This window comes from Caloenas nicobarica, chromosome 8, assembly GCF_036013445.1.
Source record: "Caloenas nicobarica isolate bCalNic1 chromosome 8, bCalNic1.hap1, whole genome shotgun sequence".
NCBI lineage: Eukaryota > Metazoa > Chordata > Aves > Columbiformes > Columbidae > Caloenas > Caloenas nicobarica.
Window position 1 is genome coordinate 6,512,866 of NC_088252.1, and position 18,107 is coordinate 6,530,972.

The 18,107-nt window shown below is 43.6% G+C and overlaps 1 protein-coding gene across 9 annotated transcripts in view; it reads left to right on the forward strand.

The window, feature by feature from the left end:
- YEATS2 (YEATS domain containing 2) overlaps positions 1-18,107 on the forward strand; it is a 47,682-nt gene that overhangs the window by 13,436 nt on the left and 16,139 nt on the right. For 8 of the 9 annotated variants that reach the window (XM_065639819.1, XM_065639821.1, XM_065639820.1 and 5 more), the window contains exons 9-21: positions 34-78; positions 1,123-1,309; positions 2,988-3,227; positions 5,051-5,209; positions 7,561-7,664; positions 9,987-10,094; positions 11,302-11,475; positions 12,654-12,912; positions 13,696-13,857; positions 15,421-15,536; positions 16,357-16,512; positions 17,247-17,420; positions 17,613-17,811. In XM_065639819.1, the coding sequence (XP_065495891.1) occupies positions 34-78; positions 1,123-1,309; positions 2,988-3,227; positions 5,051-5,209; positions 7,561-7,664; positions 9,987-10,094; positions 11,302-11,475; positions 12,654-12,912; positions 13,696-13,857; positions 15,421-15,536; positions 16,357-16,512; positions 17,247-17,420; positions 17,613-17,811 (2,083 nt within the window). The remainder of the gene's footprint in view (positions 1-33; positions 79-1,122; positions 1,310-2,987; positions 3,228-5,050; positions 5,210-7,560; positions 7,665-9,986; positions 10,095-11,301; positions 11,476-12,653; positions 12,913-13,695; positions 13,858-15,420; positions 15,537-16,356; positions 16,513-17,246; positions 17,421-17,612; positions 17,812-18,107) is intronic. The other variant, XM_065639823.1, reaches the window with a different exon arrangement.

Below are 18,107 nucleotides of genomic sequence, written 5' to 3' on the forward strand. Positions count from 1 at the left end.
GTTAATATAAATATATTGTGTTGTTTTACCCAGTTGGACAGGACCTACACAGGCCTGCAGACACTTGGTGCAGAAACGGTGAGTCAACAGATGTGGGATGGATGTTTTACTTTGATTCCCTTAAACACGTTAAAAAACATACATGGGACTAAGCACGGAGTCAGGCCCATTTGATTTCACAATTTCTGGAACGCAGATTTTACTCTCTTGTTAAATGAAATTATTATGACACCTTGTCACTATTCATGACAACAGTCATTTTTTCCCCTTTCTAGTTCAGGGGAGACCGTTTCAGCTCTTCTTTCATAAAGAACTTAACTTGTCCTACGGTTTTAATTTTTATTTCTTTGTGGAGCTTCTGGTGCCAAATGTCTTGATTTGCATTCTGATGTGCTGCAGATCTCATACATACAGAATTTAAGTTAAAAGGATCACTCAGCTATCCTGCCAAAATCTTGCAGTATGTTAAGTACATCTAAGTTTCTGCGACTGTCAAGATTCAGTATCTTCATGGAAAATGAACTCTTAAAATTTAAAATAAATGAATTAATAACTCATAATTTGCTATCTCTCTAAAGGGGTTTTTTGTGTTATTTTCCCCATGTTGTACTGTAGTGAATGGAATTTTTTATGGTGAAATTGCATTACTTCAGCTTTTCAGTCTGTGGAGAAAATATTATTGTGAGATGTCTACCGTGATTAAAGAACACTTTTGAAGAGTAGATAATGTGGTGTGTTTCTCAAGGCTGTATCAAAAAAGGCAGAAAAGGCAAGCTGCAGTTTTCTGCCTGTCCCTAAGGGGATGTGCAGTCCTGTCCTTAGCGGAATGCTGGGAGTTGGGCTCTTTATTCCTTCCAGCATTCACTATTCACATTTCCCCACAGATTGAGAGATGTGCTGTTTTACTGGGGGGGGTTAAATGTTGCAAGATTTTTGTCTTAGCTCAGATGCTGCTGAACCTCTGAGAGGTCTCCCTGAAAGGAGTGGAAATGTTACGTGGAGGTGGAGGGAGGCGAGGGAGATGCTTCTAGACATTAAAGAGAAAAGACATAGTTGTTTTTGTGTTTTATATCTTTACATACCTACCAAATGTTAATTTGTCCTTTCTTCTATTTCTGAAAGGTAGTGGATGTGGAGCTACATAGGCATTCCCTTGGCGAAGAGTATCTCTTCTCCCAGTCTTCAGAGTCTGACCTTTCTGATGCTCCTACATCTTTACCGCTGCCATTGAGTATCCCAGCACCAGTCAAAGCTTCTTCACCAATTAAACAGTTGCGGGACTCCAGCCCAGATGCTTCTGTGGACAAAGGTAAAGTGAATGGGCGTTGGTGAAATTTGAATTCTTGGAACTTCAGCTCTTCTGGACACCTCCCCTTAATTGCTCTTGTGCTTTAAAGGTTGCCAGTGCTACCTGCTCCTTGCTCACGCAGATGATCGTTTCCTCAATGTACAGAAATTGTTATGGTTTATTTGGGTTTTGGGCTTGGTTTCATTTGTTTGTTTTGGTTTGGTTTTTAATCTGGAGTTTGTTGAGTGGGCTCTGTGTTGCTAAATGTAGTGAATATGGAGCTTTATGCACCAGATGTAATTGGAAAAAATTGTTGAATACCACTTGTAGTTTTGTTCTTGGCAGACTGTTTTCAGAGGGATTTTTAGGTTTCCGCATATTTTGGAGACTCTGCGTGCATTTAAGGAATTGGTCTAGTGGTGTGTTCGGTTATATATGTCAGTGCCTAACATGAGTTGACTGGGGGGAAACAAAAGTGACTACACAACTATGGTGTTGAGAGTCAAAAGGATGTTGCAGTGTCCGTCTGCCTGAGGGATGGCACCTGTACATGTCTTGGTCTCATTGTCACCTTCCCTCGTAAGATGAGGACATGCAGCGCCCTTTGCAATGGGGCAGCAGTTAATGCCTCAGGATTGTTTGAATTGCCTGAAACAAGCTAGTGCTGGCCCCTTGGGTACACTGTTACGATTTTTGGTTCGTGTGAAGTAGGGAAAACTATGCCTCTGTTAGCATTTACCTTTATTTTCTGAAATATACAGTGTCAGGGCTTACGCAACCGGCCTGGGTTAACTGGGCTGAGAAACAAGGGTGTCTTTTATGGTTTGCACATTTCAGTGTGAGAAACTTGCTGCAAACAGCAACTTTATATTTCAAAATACAGTCGCATGCAACGTGGTCTGATGCCTTTTTTTTTAATTTATCTTGACACTCCTGTGTCCAAGGAAGGGCTTTAAGCTGGTGTCTTGCACGGTGTGCTTTCTGGTAGGTGCCGCGACACCACAGGTGCCTCTCTGCCTCAGCGAGAAGAGTGTCCACTGTTTAAATGCGTTGTTTTCTTGTGGCCAAAAAAGGAGAAAAGCAGCCAAATTTTAAATGCACAGGCTTTTTGTTCAAACAGGAAGATCCGCAGCAGCTTTAGGCGAGCGGCGCCGCAGCCAACAGGAAGGAAGCAAAGCTGCCTCTCTCGTACGCTGCCGGGCGGTGGCTTCGCTCAGCTCCAGGCTGATTGATCTTCCCCTGCATCGCGGGAGGTGGATTCCTTAACCCAGGTCAAAAGGCAGTAGGTGGTCTCCTTGTGCTCTTACTCCAAAAAATGCAATGCAGGATTCTCCGCGAAGGAAATCCAGCCTTAGTCCTGTGGAGCCCTAACTGAGGACACTTGAAACTACCGGCAGCTTTTGGTCTGTGGAAGGGTCTTTCCAAGGAAATGTGTAAGAAGTGGCTGATCACCTGCCACTGCTGGATAGGCCGTTCATGGTGGCATTTTATTCTTCTGTTCAGGGACAGATCCAACAGGCTTGCACAGGAGGAACCCCCTACTCCACTTCTCCCCGTTCGGCGCTGCCCACCAGTTGCTTTTCCTTCCTTCTAGAGCGTGTTTGTCGTACCTGAGTTCTGTTTGTGTACAGAAGCACAGTTAAGGAATTAGATGTCTCAGCCTAAGAACTATTTCTCTTCTTTTCCCTGTTTTAATCAGGATTCCCTGGGAATGCTGAAACCGAAAGACATGCCACGTTTTATTCCCTGCCATCTTCGATAGAGCGGACTCCCACCAAGTTAGCCACACAGAAAGTTGCCTTTGGCTCTCATGGAAATTCAGCCTTTCAACCCATTGCAGCTAGCTGTAAAATAGTGCCTCAAGGTCAGAGTCCAAGCCCTGCAGAGTCACCAGGAAAGTCCTTCCAGCCTATCACCATGAGTTGCAAGATTGTATCAGGTGAATGTTAGTTTACTTACCCTGGAAAACAAGAGAGTGAACCAGTTGGACTTGTTTTGTGTCCTTTCCCTGATTTTCTGCTAATATTTGAACATCAGGCAGTAGGGAACTCTAGAATCAGGAGCTAAACACACTTCTTAATGTTCAAGAAAAAAAAAAGCAAGTGTGAAATGCTTCACATCAGATCAAAAGCAGGGTGAGAGCTGTTCTGTCCCTGTTCTTGAATGCTTTTAAGTATGAAAAGTCTTTAACTGGACTGCTACCCACAGAATGATCCAGGCAAGGACGCATCTTCCACGTGGGGTATTTGTTTGTGGGAAGAAGTCATTCTTCTCCCTCCAGCTTTCAGACAGCTGGGACGGATTAAGAAGAAAACTTATTTTCTGATTATTGGGTGAATAATTAGATTCAACCTTGTAGAATCAAATGGCCCCTCTTGTGCTTCCGATGTCTCCTCATATGGAACAGTTTTGGTCTTCCTCTTCCAAAAGTCCACCCTCCGTTAGATTAGATTGTCAGCTGATGCAGTGAGCAGTCACGGTGCTGGTCAAGGTGCTGTTTACTCATCTCACTTACAGCTTCTTCCCTGCCTGGGCATGATGCCATCCGCTGGACGGTGTTTTATGTTGCAAAGTTTTGATGTTCAGCTCACCGTGTCACGTGTCGTGAAGCTGAAAGATGACCTGTTACATCCCTTCACTTTCTAGTGCTTAGGGTAGAGAGGATGAAGCACCAGCTGTCATCAGTCTGTGTGATTTCTGATGATCTGCTCCTGGATAATGTTGCTCAAGTGCATCTGGTTTGTTGGGGATTTTTATTAAATTTCAATATTGTTCCTTGACATCTTAAAACTGTACTCAGACTGATTTACATTTGAACCTATGCCAAGTGCTTTCTTCCTTCTTACTAAGCTCTTCTCTTGATCTTCTTTTCCCAAGGCTTCCCAGAAAGCAAGAATTACAGGGGCCGTCCTCTCTTTCTTATAATCCTTGGACTGTTCTCTGTCGATCTTTGCTATTTGAATGTTTCCCTACTAAATATTTTTCCAATGTTCTGCTGTCTGCTGAGAAGTGCCACCCCTTTCAGATTTCAAAAGCAGTTTCATAAGACATGAGGATTTTATTTGATCAGCATTTATGTTCCATTTTAATTGTCAGTCACTGCCAAGAAAAGAGATTAACAGGCAGTTGAAGCCTAGCATGTGTGCTGCGCTCTCTTTTTTCTGATCACTTCCTTGCCTGTCCTTTTCTCTGCACTTCTTGTTTACCCCCTCCTGCAGCTTTTTTTCTTCTCTGGCTTTTCTCTCTCCTGGTCCTCTTACCCAGAAGCCACACATCTTACAGTTTGGTTTCAAGGGCTTCTGCTGCAGTGAGAGCAGTGAACAGGTAAGAGCATCCAACCTTTTTACATGGACTGGTCGGATGTTGGCTCTGAACGCCTGTGGGCTCCACAAGGGACAGAGTGCCTGCCAGGGAGCTCAGCCCTCTGTCCTCATCTCCTTGGCTGGACCGATCTTGGCAGTGACAATGATTTAGGTAGCGTCCCTCGGGATTCAGGGACGGACCAGATGGCTCCTTAAGGTCCCTTTGAGCCCTGCTTGTCCTGGTAGGCAGAGAATGTCCAGGGTAGGTATGAGCCATAGTGCTTTACATGCCTTTTCCTCTCCTGTTTCTCTCTCCTTCTCCAAGTCCTGACTCAGGCTGAAACATGCATTCTCAAAAAATGTCCCTTCTCTAAGCCATTTTAAAAAGTACTACTTTTGCTGTATTTTTTTGTGTTCTTACAACATTTACAAGATAGAAGCATTGGATTTTTGTCTTAAGGTTCTCCAATATCGACCCCTAGTCCGTCTCCACTACCTCGTACCCCAACCTCCACTCCGGTGCACATGAAGCAAGGCTCTGCTAGTTCAATCATTAATAATCCGTATATTATTGTGGACAAGCCTGGACAGATGGTTGGAGCAGCAGCTACAAGCACAGGTGTGTAGTGTGATCACAGAAGGCAGTGACTTAGTCTTACCTATTCAAGTTTATTCTCCCTTTAAAAAAAAAAAAATTATTTCAGCTTGCGAAGATGGAAGAGTACTCGGCAAAGAAAGAGGGAGGTATTGCTGGTTTTGTACAACTGACCTGTGTAACATGGGTAAGGGTATCTCAGACTTTAACATAAATACCTTTAGGAAACAGCACATAGTGTAAAGCAAAATTGAATGCACAGATACCTCTTCAAAGAGAGCCTGTTCTTTGCAGGCAAACAGGGCAGGGGAGAAAGCGATGTGGGCTGTGGTGCACAGAATCCTAAACAGAAACGGGGCACAGGTGGTTGGGTGAGAACTGTATCGTTTGGGCCAAAAGCACGGAGAGCTGGCAGTGACCTGCAGATCAGCCTTGGCTCTCAGTGGGTGTCGCTCTAGATGTGTTGACGTGTGCAGATCCAGATTACCACGAGAAGAGCCATGCTGGTTTTTGTTACTGCTCTCAACTTCCAGCTGGTCCGATTCCAGCTGGTTTGGATTCCTCTAGCTGGATTCCCTTGGTGCTTCGGTGGTGACACACTGAGCTGCAGGAGACGGGTGATGGGTATGGGAGTCAGTTGGTAAGCTTTGTGTTGGAGCTGAAGGAAAAGTCACTCAAAAGCCGTTTATTTGTTGTGATTTGTGGCCAAGAATCTCTGCCTATTTAAAATCACACTTGTTTGTGTGTGTGTGTGTGGTTGCCAGCATCTCAGAAGGATGCTCAGAGCCGTGTGGTGAAGCGCAGCATCCATGTAACACATTACATCCGTGTAAACCATTTGCTGGGCATGGTTGGACAGTGCAAAAACTCACGTCTTGATAACGGTTCCTCCTTTTGTGTAAGAGAACACAGCTGTCATGTTCATTTAACTTAATTACAAAGGGACTTGGTAGGGGGACCATAGTCACAACTGAATTTTTTCGAAGTACATTTTCAGACTTTCTTGGTAACGTTGAAGCTGCTTTACCTATAGGGGTGGGGTTTTTGTTTGGTTGGGATTTTTCTGCTGTTTTTCTTTTCTGTTTCTTCTTTACCTCCAGCCTGACTGTCTGTGGTTTATCGTGGTTTGGGTAACTTTCGTGTTCTCCTAATAGAGGTTTGTACGTGGAAGGCAGGATCTGTAGATGCACCAGATGGTTTGGACGTGCAAGTCTTAACGCTATTAAAGGTGCAGTTTCCCACCACATTAGTGTGATGTAAATACAGACCGGCCTGGAAGAAACTGCCTGCTGCCTCCCCTGTATCCTGCACAAGTCAGCTCAGATCAGTGGCAGAGCAGAAGATCAATACCCTCCTCTCCCCAGTCTGAGCTTTGTTGTCAGATAGACAGACCCTGTATGAGGGAGCAAGAGGGCATGTGGAACTGGCTTTTTTTGGCAACAGCAGCCAGGCTGGATTGAGCGTAATGCGATATTACAAAGTCACTGGGGTGTTTTTTGATAAGAGTGAGATCACATTTAAAAAGAGGGGCGAGATCTGAAACTTTGTGCTCTTTGAAAGCCAGCCTTCCCAGACCCTATTATTGCAAGAAATGGCTGCTTTAAATTTAAGTGCAGATTGTAGTACAACTGTATGAGAGACTATTACTGTGTTTTCACATGTTCAGTCCATGGTTTTGGCATCTCTTAAATGAAACTAGCAAACCAAACAGTAACAAAACCGCTGCTGAGCAGGTGTTGAGTCCACACTCTGATAATGCAGGGTAAGTTCACCACTGGACCCTCATCCATCTTGGGGGGCCAGGAGAAGGCCGTGGCACACGGCTCCATATGATGATTTTGCAAGAGCAGTCCTGCAGACTCAGGAACTGATGTCTTCATTCCTTATTTCTATTTCTTCCTTTTCCCTGCCTTGCTCTGTCCTTTCCACTTGTTATTCCTCAGATTGTCTCTCCTTTTCTGGTCTTTCCCCTCCCACTCCAGCCTTCTCCAGGCCTTCCCTGTGTAGGTTCAAAGGGCTTCTGGGCAGTGGAGGATGTTACAGCTACAGCAGCAAATTCTGACTGGCAGCTCATTTATTCTCCTAATTTCACATAACTCACACCCGTGGCTGATACCTCAGCTGCCTGGGAAGGTACCTGACCATTTGTTTGCCAGAAACACAGCTCTGAATGGAGAGTAACTTCTCTGGGGCGTGAATTCTGCAGCTGGAAATTTGGTAGTGGATTTGTTTTGTGCCCATACCAACTCCCACTGACGTACCTCATGGAGAAAACAGAGTCAAAATGAGATGCTCCTTGTTAGAAGAGGTTTCATGTGTTTGGTGGCACCACTCCCTGTCCCTCACCTGACATCTGCTTTATTTCCTGAACGTAGGGAGCCCCACCAGCAAACTGAGCAGTGTTTGTCAGGCCTCTCACGGAACTGGATCTCCTGTATCGAAGACCCATGGGAGCAGTTTTGTCACCTCAGCTGTCAAGGTAATGTTCTCATTAGGTGCGTACTTTCCCTTTAAAATCCACCTTCCTATTAAATAGGGCTTTTTAGTGGTATAAATTCTGCATTTCAGGCAAGTTCTTTTGATTGTCATTTCATGTGAGGGTTTACTGTGTCTAACAGATGGAGCCATATGGAAACGTGGTGGTTATACAAGATGATAGTGTCACTTCCTGAACCTCTAATTAGACTTGCCTACACTTCTGTTAAAGGCACTGCTCTTTTGCTTTTCTACAAGGAAATCCATAGCTCTCAAAATGTCTTATCTTTCAAAAAAGCTCTTCTGTAGCTGACTTTGATCTTCTTCACCTCGTTAGTGACAGTATGTGATTAAACCGGAGGTACCTACCTCAAAACCTTCGCTCTCTTCGTTATTTTTGTACAGCAACTGCTCCTAGCAGCCTGAACACGGTTCACTTAGTGCTTTTACAACTGCCTGCATTTAGAAAAATGTTTGCGTAAACAGTGGAGTAACCGAATGTGTGAACAGTGATAAACAGGGTTCATGCTGCTGCTCTGCAAAGCCCAAAAGGTACAAAGCTGAACTGTCTCACATAAAATCTCTCCCACATCTTGTGCTGGGAAGGATATTTCTGGCAGGGAAGTGGCGTCAGCCAGGCTCTTTCTGAAAGCAGCTGGTGGGTGTGCTGCTGAAAACAGGAGCGTTTCCCTGTCTCCAAGTCACAGGGATATTAATGCAGGATGTGGTGTGGTGAGGAAGGCTTGCAAATCAGCCTGCAGAGAGCATATCACTCTACATTTAGAATTGAAATACTTCCTATGTCTGTTAGGGAAAAAGTGTTAAAGATTGCTGTCTGAAGCAATTATTACAGTTCGAAGTAGCGTTTTAAGTATCAGGTGTGCAGCCAGCTATTCAGCTTTTACGAGCATGTCTGCTCAGATGGATTTCACTTAACTGTGTTGAAAACCATTCATTAGTCTTTCTTTTTCACTGATTTGGAACAATTCTTTCCGAAAGGTTTCCTGTGAGTCAGAGTAGGCACATGTCATTAGTAACAGTTGAATTCTGTATTTCCAGGGCAAAGTTAAAAACTGAAGATATTTTAAATATATATGTATATAAAAATCATAGCTCTGTAAACAGGAATGTATTTAGATTGATGCCTTCTGGTTGGTGGAAAAGCTGTCATTTTGTAGTTTCTTTAAGAGGAGGGGGGTGTCTGATAGTTCACTATGATGTTACAGATTATGCTTAACTCGCCACTTTTCATCCCTTCCCTATATGCTACTTTTTTCTGTATTTTTTTAAATGACTTAAGGCTGTGTTTCTTCAGCCACTTTAAAATGGCTGATATGCTGATGAGAGGACTGGTTATGCCTCTAGCTTTGTCTTCACACCTCCCCCTGTTTGCTAGCAATTGTGCAGTGATGTAGTAAACCAGAGCAGACAACCTGGTTGAAAACTAATGCGTCAGTACAAGGAAGATGGCAGGAGTATTAGGTTGGAGTCTGAGCACTTGCTTTCTGGTCATGCTCCAACCCAAAGGTGAGCAAAGTGATTGTGAAACTGTGGCTTTGGAGTTCACATTGCTTGTAAAATAGTACAATTATTTCGCTTAAAACAGAACCGTAACAAACTTCCTGAAATGCATTTGACTTGTCTGGCAGCCTCAGATCTGGAAATGCCAGGTGCATGGTTTTGCAGGTGTGGAAATGTTTTTTACTCCATTTGGTTACATAGCCTCACGGTTTCTGCCAAGTGGTGAGTTCTGCCTGGAAAGACTGTGTGCCATCACATCTTTCTAGTTACAGGAGAGAATTTTGCTTGTAGACTTAAATAGAACATTTTTTCCCCCCTCTGTAACTTGTTTCTTCTTAGATTGTGTTCTCTCTCTGAGGATTGTGTGTAGAACCACAGAATGGTTGAGGTTGGCAGGGACCTCTGCAGATCATCCAGTCCAACTCTTGCTCAAAGCAGGGTCAACTGGAGCAGGTTGCTCAGGAATGTGACCACTTGGATTTTGAGGCTCTCCAAGGTTGAAGAGTTCACAGGAAAAACTTTTTTTTTTTTTGGTTAAGATTTCCTTATAATTACACAGAATTTCCTGTTTTTCAATTCGTGCCCTTTGAGTCTTGTCCTTTCTTTGGATACTATTGAGTGTTGTCTGGCTTGATCTCCTTTACACCTTCCCATCAGGTATTTGTAGATGTTGATAAGATTCCCGCACAAACTGCTTGAATTTTACTGCTCTGAAATGCTTTGTATAAAAAACTGGTTGGGGAACATGGGTCAATTTATTTCACCTGTGTAGAATGATTTTTGCACTTTGTCTTCCTCTTCGCAGCAGGAGGATTCTCTGTTTGCCACCATGCCACCCCTTTGTCCCATTGGGAGTCATTCCAAGGTGCAAAGCCCCAAATCAGTCACTGGAGGACTTGGAGCATTTACAAAGGTATTCTGCTTGGCTTTTGTGCCGGGACAAGGAGCTAAATAATGTCATTTCATGCTGATTCATGCCACAAACCATGTAACTTCCAGTGCATATAAAATGTTACTGGAACCAATGTTTCTTGCTGCCAAGGGCTCTCCAGCACCTCTCAAAAATGTATCTTTTTCTCTTTTCTTTCCCTGTGGCTCTTCTGTACCTATGATCTTTCTTTTTGTCTCCTCTTTCATCCTTTCTTGTTTTATTTTGAATCACTGTCATATTGAAGCTGGTATTTTAAAAGCTAATTTTAGTAGGATACAGTAAAAGTAAAACTGCAGTACATCTGTCAGGAGCTTCTTCAAAAATGATACAGTGATTTCTGAATCTCAGATGTTGCCACTTCTGAGTACATTTCCTTAAGTGTTACCATCCGGAATTTAAAGGCGTTTCTGGCAATATTAGTTGATCTGAATAAAAGGTGGAAGAATACTTCCTACTGGTTACAGTACCTACAGCAATCTAATGCAAAAAACCCCAGCCTTTCTGAGTCGCTGCTCTTAGGGATTAAATTTAGGGCCTGTCCCAGAGAAACAAAACGTATACAAGATAATAACGTCAGCTATAATAAATTACAGTATGTATAGCTATAATAAATTACAGTATTTATAGCTATAATATCGGTTGTAATTTTGCAGGATAGAAAAAAAATGAGGTTTAGAACATGTCCTGAACAGTAAGCTGATTAGAAGTTTGAAACCTTAAAGTGTTGTGGCTCCATGCTGAGGTGCAGGGCCTGAAGAAGATGGGTCTGGCCAAGTCCATTGGAAGTGTCACCGGTAGTTGTAGTATTACTGGCAAGTTCTGTGATTCTGTAATTTCTGTGAGCACCTCTGAAAACTGGAATGCTTTGTAAATACAGACACCCCCACACGCTCGTGTGTTGGGAGGAGCTCTCATCTTGGAGTTGAGTTAGAGAGTCGTCCTGGCGGTAAGAACCACATCTGAGTTTGCCGATTGTTGCCTGCCCTTTCCTGCAGACAGGCTGTTCCAGCAATGATTCCTAGTGATTTAATCACAGAATCATAGAATACCAGGTTGGAAGGGACCACAAGGATCACCTGGTCCAACCTTTCTTGGCAAAATGCACAGTCTAGACAAGATGGCCCAGCACCCTGTCCAGCTGAATCTTTTAAGGTCTTTGCTTTTCTTATTAATTCTTCCTATTTAAAAGGTGATAATAAAGCAGGAGCCGGGAGAGCTGCCCCAGCAACCCCAGCTGCCAGCGACAGGGACAAGCACGCAGACCTCTGTGCAGCAGTACGTCACTGTAAAAGGCAGCCACATGTTAGCCTTGTCACCGCAGAAGCCGGTCATCAGCGCGGGCGAGGGGACGGTGCAGTCTAAGGTACGAGGCGCTCGGGCATGTTCAGTGCGGCGTAAACTGTCTTGTGGGTTCATTGCAACAGCTCACGCTGCTCTCGGGGGTGTAGGTTTGCTTCTGTCTCAGACCCAGGCAGCAGCACCGTGGGTAGGAGTGCACAGGGTGGCTCACATTGTGCTTGCCTGTAATCCACGAGAAGGGAGCAGGGTGAGCCGGCACCGTTGCATTTCATTGTGCACAGGGAGCACCTCCTGCTTTTGTCTGACCCGTTGCAAAAGTGGGGTGGGAGCGGTGTTCGGCTGGAGCCTGTCAACCTGGAAAGTTGGCTGCCATCCTTGCTGAAATTCATCCAGGTGTTTCAGTAAGAGGAGGCAAATTCTTTCCTTGGACTGCAGGCCTGCGGCAAAAAAGAACAGGACAAATAGGGAGTGGTGTGGAGGCTGAGCATGAGGTGGGAGCAGTCCTGCTTGAGTGGGAGCTCAAGTGTTTTGTCATAGGAGTCTGTGCCAATGCAGTGCTGCTATGGCACCGCTTCTGAGAAGACACAGTAACTGCAGTGACAAGATGACAGATGTGTCAGAAGTTGTCTCCGTTCTTGCCTGTTTCCATTGTGGATAGAGTCAAATCCTGTGCCAAGCACAGGACACTACATACAGAGCTTTGACTTTTTCATAAGTAAAGATATATTTACATGCGTAACAGTTCATTGTCCTTTTTACTGCCTTATTTGCCTGTTTGAACAGGTATGCAAACTCATGTTTCTCTGCAGTTATTGTCAACACATGAAATTGAAACACTTTGTGGATTCTACTTAGAGGCCATGGTTTTCCCGAAGAGTCTGTTCCCATAAATTTGTTGAAACTAAATTTCTAGATCTCTGTGCTTTGCCAAGGCAAGCTTTATCTGCAGCTGGAATTAAGCCGTTGCTTATATGTCAGAAAAAAATGGAAGTGCCCTGTAATTTGAATATACTTAATCTTTTGCAGGTGCTCTGAAATCCTGGTTGTATTTAACAGTTTATCTTTTTACTTGGGATTGGCTTCTTGCCAATTTAATTTTTGTTTCTGAATGAATAGCTTTTATATGTGACTAGCCATGTAATAAAGTGTCCTGAACTGTCCGAAGGTGGAGGTAGCGTATCAGCTAGAACTCGCGCGGTTGCCCTTGCCAGCAGCACGTCATCCGATACTGATTTGTTGCAGGTTGTTGGCGTTCCAGTTGGTTCTGCTTTACAGTCGACAGTGAAACAAGCGGTGGCTATCAGTGGTGGCCAGATACTTGTGGCAAAATCCAGTTCTTCGGTGGCAAAAGCTGTTGGTCCGAAGCAAGTTGTGACTCAAGGTGTAGCCAAAGCCATCGTGAGCGGAGGTGGAGGGACAATTGTTGCTCAGCCTGTGCAGACTATAACAAAGGCACAAGTTTCTTCCACGGGTGCTCAGAAAAGTACATCTCAAGGCTCAGGTAGAGTAATTTTTATACCCTGTTAATAGCTCGTGATGGGTGGACTTTGGGCTCCATAGTGATTTCTTTAACTGCAAAATGACTGTGTGACTGAAAAACTTCAAAATTAGTAGAGAAGTCTGTAGGGAAATTCAGGTGGACTGAGATTTGTAATAAATGAAATGTTAATTCATTATCTGTAAGGGGGGAAGAGAGAGCACAAGTACTTTGAAGCATGCAGTGTTGTGTGAATGGATATCAGACAGATAAGCTGGGGGATGTGCTAGACACCTAGCAGACTTCCAAGGAGCCAGGTGTCACATTTTCGCCCAGCATTGTGGTCCTTAAATACTCAAAGGGCTCCACATAAATCCAACCAAGAAGAGCCAAACTGTCCTTATCGTATCTTCAGGTCTTCCCTAGGGCTTACAGTTGCAGGAGCCTGGGCAGAAGCACCCTGCCTGCTTGTGCACACAGCCAGCTTTAGGTGAGCATGTTGGCTCAGGCTCTGGAGTGTTTGAAAAGTCTTGTGTGGTCTCTGGACTGGAAGAAGCCTCTAGTCCCCATGGCTGTGCTGCTTTGGTCTGCAGCCGTAAGTGGTGCTGCACGCAGTGGGACTTTTCAGACCTGTTGAAGAATGTGTCTCTGCATCACTGGTGGGGTTAATCTGCAGTTAGGCCAGACTCATGTGGGATTTCAAAGGCTACCTGCATGTCACTCCTAGTACTTTCATCCTGTGCACACTTCAGTGCATGCTACCTTCTGAAAGCAGTAGTTTTATTTCTTTTTATTCTTTCTTTCCAGTGATGGCCACTCTGCAGTTACCAGCCACCAACCTGGCAAACTTGGCGAACTTGCCACCAGGCACCAAACTGTACCTCACCACCAACAGCAAGAACCCTTCTGGGAAAGGAAAACTGCTGCTGATACCCCAAGGAGCCATACTGCGAGCCACAAATAATGCTAGTTAGTCTTGCAGGGAAATCTAATGAGTTACATAATGTAATCACTGCATGATTAATATGTTTGGCATTTTTGCTATAAAGCATCCTGGTACTGTGGAAGTCAGTAATGGGATGGGGTTTCTTTGTTCACAACAACACTTTTTAAGACTGAGATCTCAGAGATGTCTTCTGGTTTAGATGAAACTGCTTTTCATGGAGTGCTCTCAGTGTCTTTCTGTGCTGAAAGCAATGTAATTTTCCTCAAAATTCAGCAAAGGGTTGTATTTTAACTCTTTGTTGTGATCTGTAAGAGGAGACCACTATGTTTTCATAGTGGAGAACTGAGTGGATTTGAGTGTAGTTTTGAAAGCTGTTAATAAGTAATGACATGACACCCCGGAGAAACTAGAAACATAAGAAACTATCTTTTAAAAGTCCAAGGTACCATATCTGGAATGAGGGAAATAAATGATTTTGAATCATTTTGAATTTTGAATTGAACAAGGTTGGCCCCAAGCCGTTGAGACCAGCAGAAACACTTTGTTGTTAATGGGCTTGTGAATCAAACTTGTGGTGAAATACTTGGAGAATAACATTGCTAAAACAGTTCCAGTGGGCAATACTTTGTAGTGTGCTATGGCTGTAGTGAAAGGATACTGTGGGTTATGGACTGTGTAGATGAAGAGTTTTGTCATGAGCCATGTCCAGAATGCTTGTTTGAGGCTGGAAGGTGGGATGGGAGGTGGATTGCGTGTAACGTTTTTGCTCCCAGTTATGATGCTGGTAGCGAGGAAGAGGTATTATTCAGTTTAATATGTAAGGCTGTGAATACCAGCAACATAGCAATAGATCTCATGTCACTGAAAAAGTAGCTACTCTTGGGAAAGGTGTTTTGGGGCTGTAAGACTTGTGATGAGACTTCCATTGCTTGACATTTAGAGAGGCAGCTGGGGCAGTCCAACCTTGACATAATTTCACAGTTGTTGAGGAAGAGCAAATACTTGTGATTTTTAATGACAGGGCCGTAAGTATTATTTTATCCTTGTTTCTTAATGAAAGATTGCAAAAAAGTCAGTGTTGAGGCTGTTCTTTCTGGAGACAGAGCAATATCAAAGTGTCGCTGCAAATTACCACTGCTTGGTATCCACAGTCTAATATTCTGTTAACAAGATGTATTGGAACAGCCAACAAAAGTAAAATTAAGAAGCCAGTGGGATTCAGAGTGTTTCTAGGGCTTTTGCTGCAGATTCATAACCTGCAAAAGACTGACGAAAAGACTGTTCATTTGTTGGACAGCATCTTCTTTTGATAGAAAATTCCAAATCAGCCTGAAATGAGCTTTGCTTGCCCCCTAGTCCTCCTTTTTTCCCCCGTAGCCCCTTTCATTCGCGGCATTTGCTGAGCTATAAGAGAGCACACGAGCACATCTGATCTGTGCTGTACTGGGTGATAATGTTATTCAGCTGCAAAACATGCGGCAACAAGCATCTTGCAAAGTTTTTTCAGTTACTTGTATATCCGGGGATGCTTTAGCAGCTGACAGTGTCTGGTTACCGAAGGGTCAAGCCTTTTCTTCTGGTTACAGGTCTCCAATCTGGTTCTTCTACGAACAGTGGGGGAGGAGGAGGAACCCAAAGCACAAGCAATAACTTGTCACAGCATCTCACCTATACATCCTACATCCTGAAGCAGACGCCCCAGGTCAGTGACGTAAGCATCTCAGTGGCAGCAGATTGACGTTTCAGGCTGCAGTGGTGATTCCTGGGTGTCCTGTCATTCTGTAGTACCCGGAACATTCTTGGAGTATGGGTCTTAAACAGTAGGATGCATAAGAGTTTGAGAAAAGCACTAGAGATAGGGGAATGAAGGAGAGTTATTGGAGAGAAACTGCAAGGCTGAGTAAGGAAGAAAAATGAGAAAACGTAGGATTGCGTGAAGGGATCCCCGTGGGTGCGTGGAGCCTCTGGAGGACAGCAGCTGAATACTGATGTGAGGCAGGAAGGGCGGCCAGGCCTCAGGCGGTGGGTTATTAGAGTGCACACCTCCAGTTGTTGCTGTGATTTCTGAATGCTGAGCTCTGAATATATATATATATATATAAAAAAAATACATCTTGAAGTGAGAAGACGACAGAATGTCTCTATATTTCTTTTTTTTTCTTTTTTGCTTAGCACAGCAGTAGGCTCTCTGATCTTACAAGTTAAGCAGCATTTGTCACAAAGAATAAACTTGAAGAGCACAAAGTATGTTAAGCTGTAGTGGGTGCCTCTGAGGAGACAGGAAACTGATTGTGGCTTTTTCACCTCTTCCTTTGCATCAGAAAGTGTTCTTCTGTACCAAGAAGAGAAGGCTGTGTCCAGCCCTTAGTGCAGAAGCATCCACTGTAATTAGCAGTGCCTTGTTTTAGAAGATGCTGTGTTGTAGCATTATAGCTACAGGCTTATACCTTGTAATGACACTCCTAGATTTCTGTTTAACGGTGTTTCAAATTGCTGACCTCCCTAACTTATTTCTGGAGCAGGGCACCTTTCTGGTTGGCCAGCCTTCTCCTCAGAGTTCTGGGAAGCAGCTGACTCCAGCTTCAGTTGTGCAGGGCAATGTGGGGGTCGGAGCATCTTCCACACAAGGACAAGCACTAAAAGTGATAACTGGACAGAAAACAGCTCTATTTACACAGGTAACATGCAAACGATATTTTTCTCTGTTACCAGTCAGCATTTTGTCAGATAAAGTGTAGGAAACACAGCCACACATTGTGAGACCTCTCCCTTTTGTAGTTGTTTGCCTTGGTTTTTTGTACAAATATGATGCTGGCTGTACTATGATAAGGAAAGCACACAAAGGTGTACTTTCATATGCAGATGCTGGGCCACAGTTTTCCACCTTGATTTGTGTTCTCAAAGTGGATTGTCTGTTAGCTTGGGTTGCTAGTTTGAAAATGTGCTCTGGGATTTCTTAATGACATGGAATTACAGAAGTGATTGCAGTCAGGTGCAAAAATGTGCTTAAATATTTGAACCTTAGAAAAGGGACACCTGCTAAGGCTCTTAACAATTTTTGGCCTTGGTCATCTTAAAATCCCTCAAAGGCCCTTCTTTTAAAAGAAGTAGCAAGTGGTCCCTGTGAAATTTAAACTCAGCAAGAATGCCTGGAATTGATCATCCTAAATTCAAGATTGATAGACATATTTTTGAAAAGTCAACAGTTTGATAAAGTTGATTTTCTGAGGTAGTAGTTTTCTTCCAGTTCTTATTGACAGATTGCCTTTTTCAGAAGTCTTTTGAAAACATTTTTCAGTAATATAGGAAGCATTTCTCTTGTTTTCTTGTTTGTTTTTTCTTTAAAGTTTGGTGGTTTTTTGGTAATCCCAACAAATACACCTTTTATCTTGTGCTGAATTATTTTTCAAAGGCTTCACCCAGTGGACAGACATCGCTGATGAAGATATCAGATGGGTCTATAAAATCAGTGCCTGTCTCGTCCCAGCTCTCCAAACCTGGCACCACCGTGCTGAGGGTATCAGGAGGTGTTATCACCACAGCTGCTGCTCCTGCCGTGGCCCTCCCCACAAACGGGGTGGCCCAGGTGAGAAACAATATTGCCAATATTCTGTAATAGAACGTTTGCACCCTAGCTAGTATAATCCCCAGGTAAGGACTAGATTGATAGATAAACGTTTGGTTTTCCTGCTGCTAGATGTTACCTCGTTGTACTTACCGTTGAATCATCTGTAACATGAAAAGGAATTTATTATGCCTCTCTGCCTCTTTTATGCAGCAAATAGATAATGCAGGTTCCAGTTCATCATCTTCTGGAACTCCTGCAGCAAAGACATCTGGACAGCAACACCAAATCTGTATAAGCCAGAGCCAGTCAACTTCATCAGTAGTCAATAAGACTGCAACTTCCACTGTTGTAAGTGTTGCTTCTCTGATGACTACCCCAACGCCTGTGGCTGGAAAAGCTTCAGTGTCAGGTATTAAACCCCCTTCATGCCTTTCCTATAGAAAGTTAGAATCCAGGTGTAAGTTCTTCAGATGTCTTCACTGTGAATGAAAGAATATAAAGTCACCTGCATTTCTAAATGTGTAAAAGTGAAGTCATGCTTTCTAAAACATATATATTATTAGCATAACTTCTGGCTTAGCCAAGGAGATGTCTAAATAATTTGTCATCCTACCACATTGGTGCAATGACTATCTGTTGCAAATAACAGCGCGAGTTGCCTGTTGGTATTGGAGAGGGATTTTAGTTCTCTGGCCAAGTTCTCAT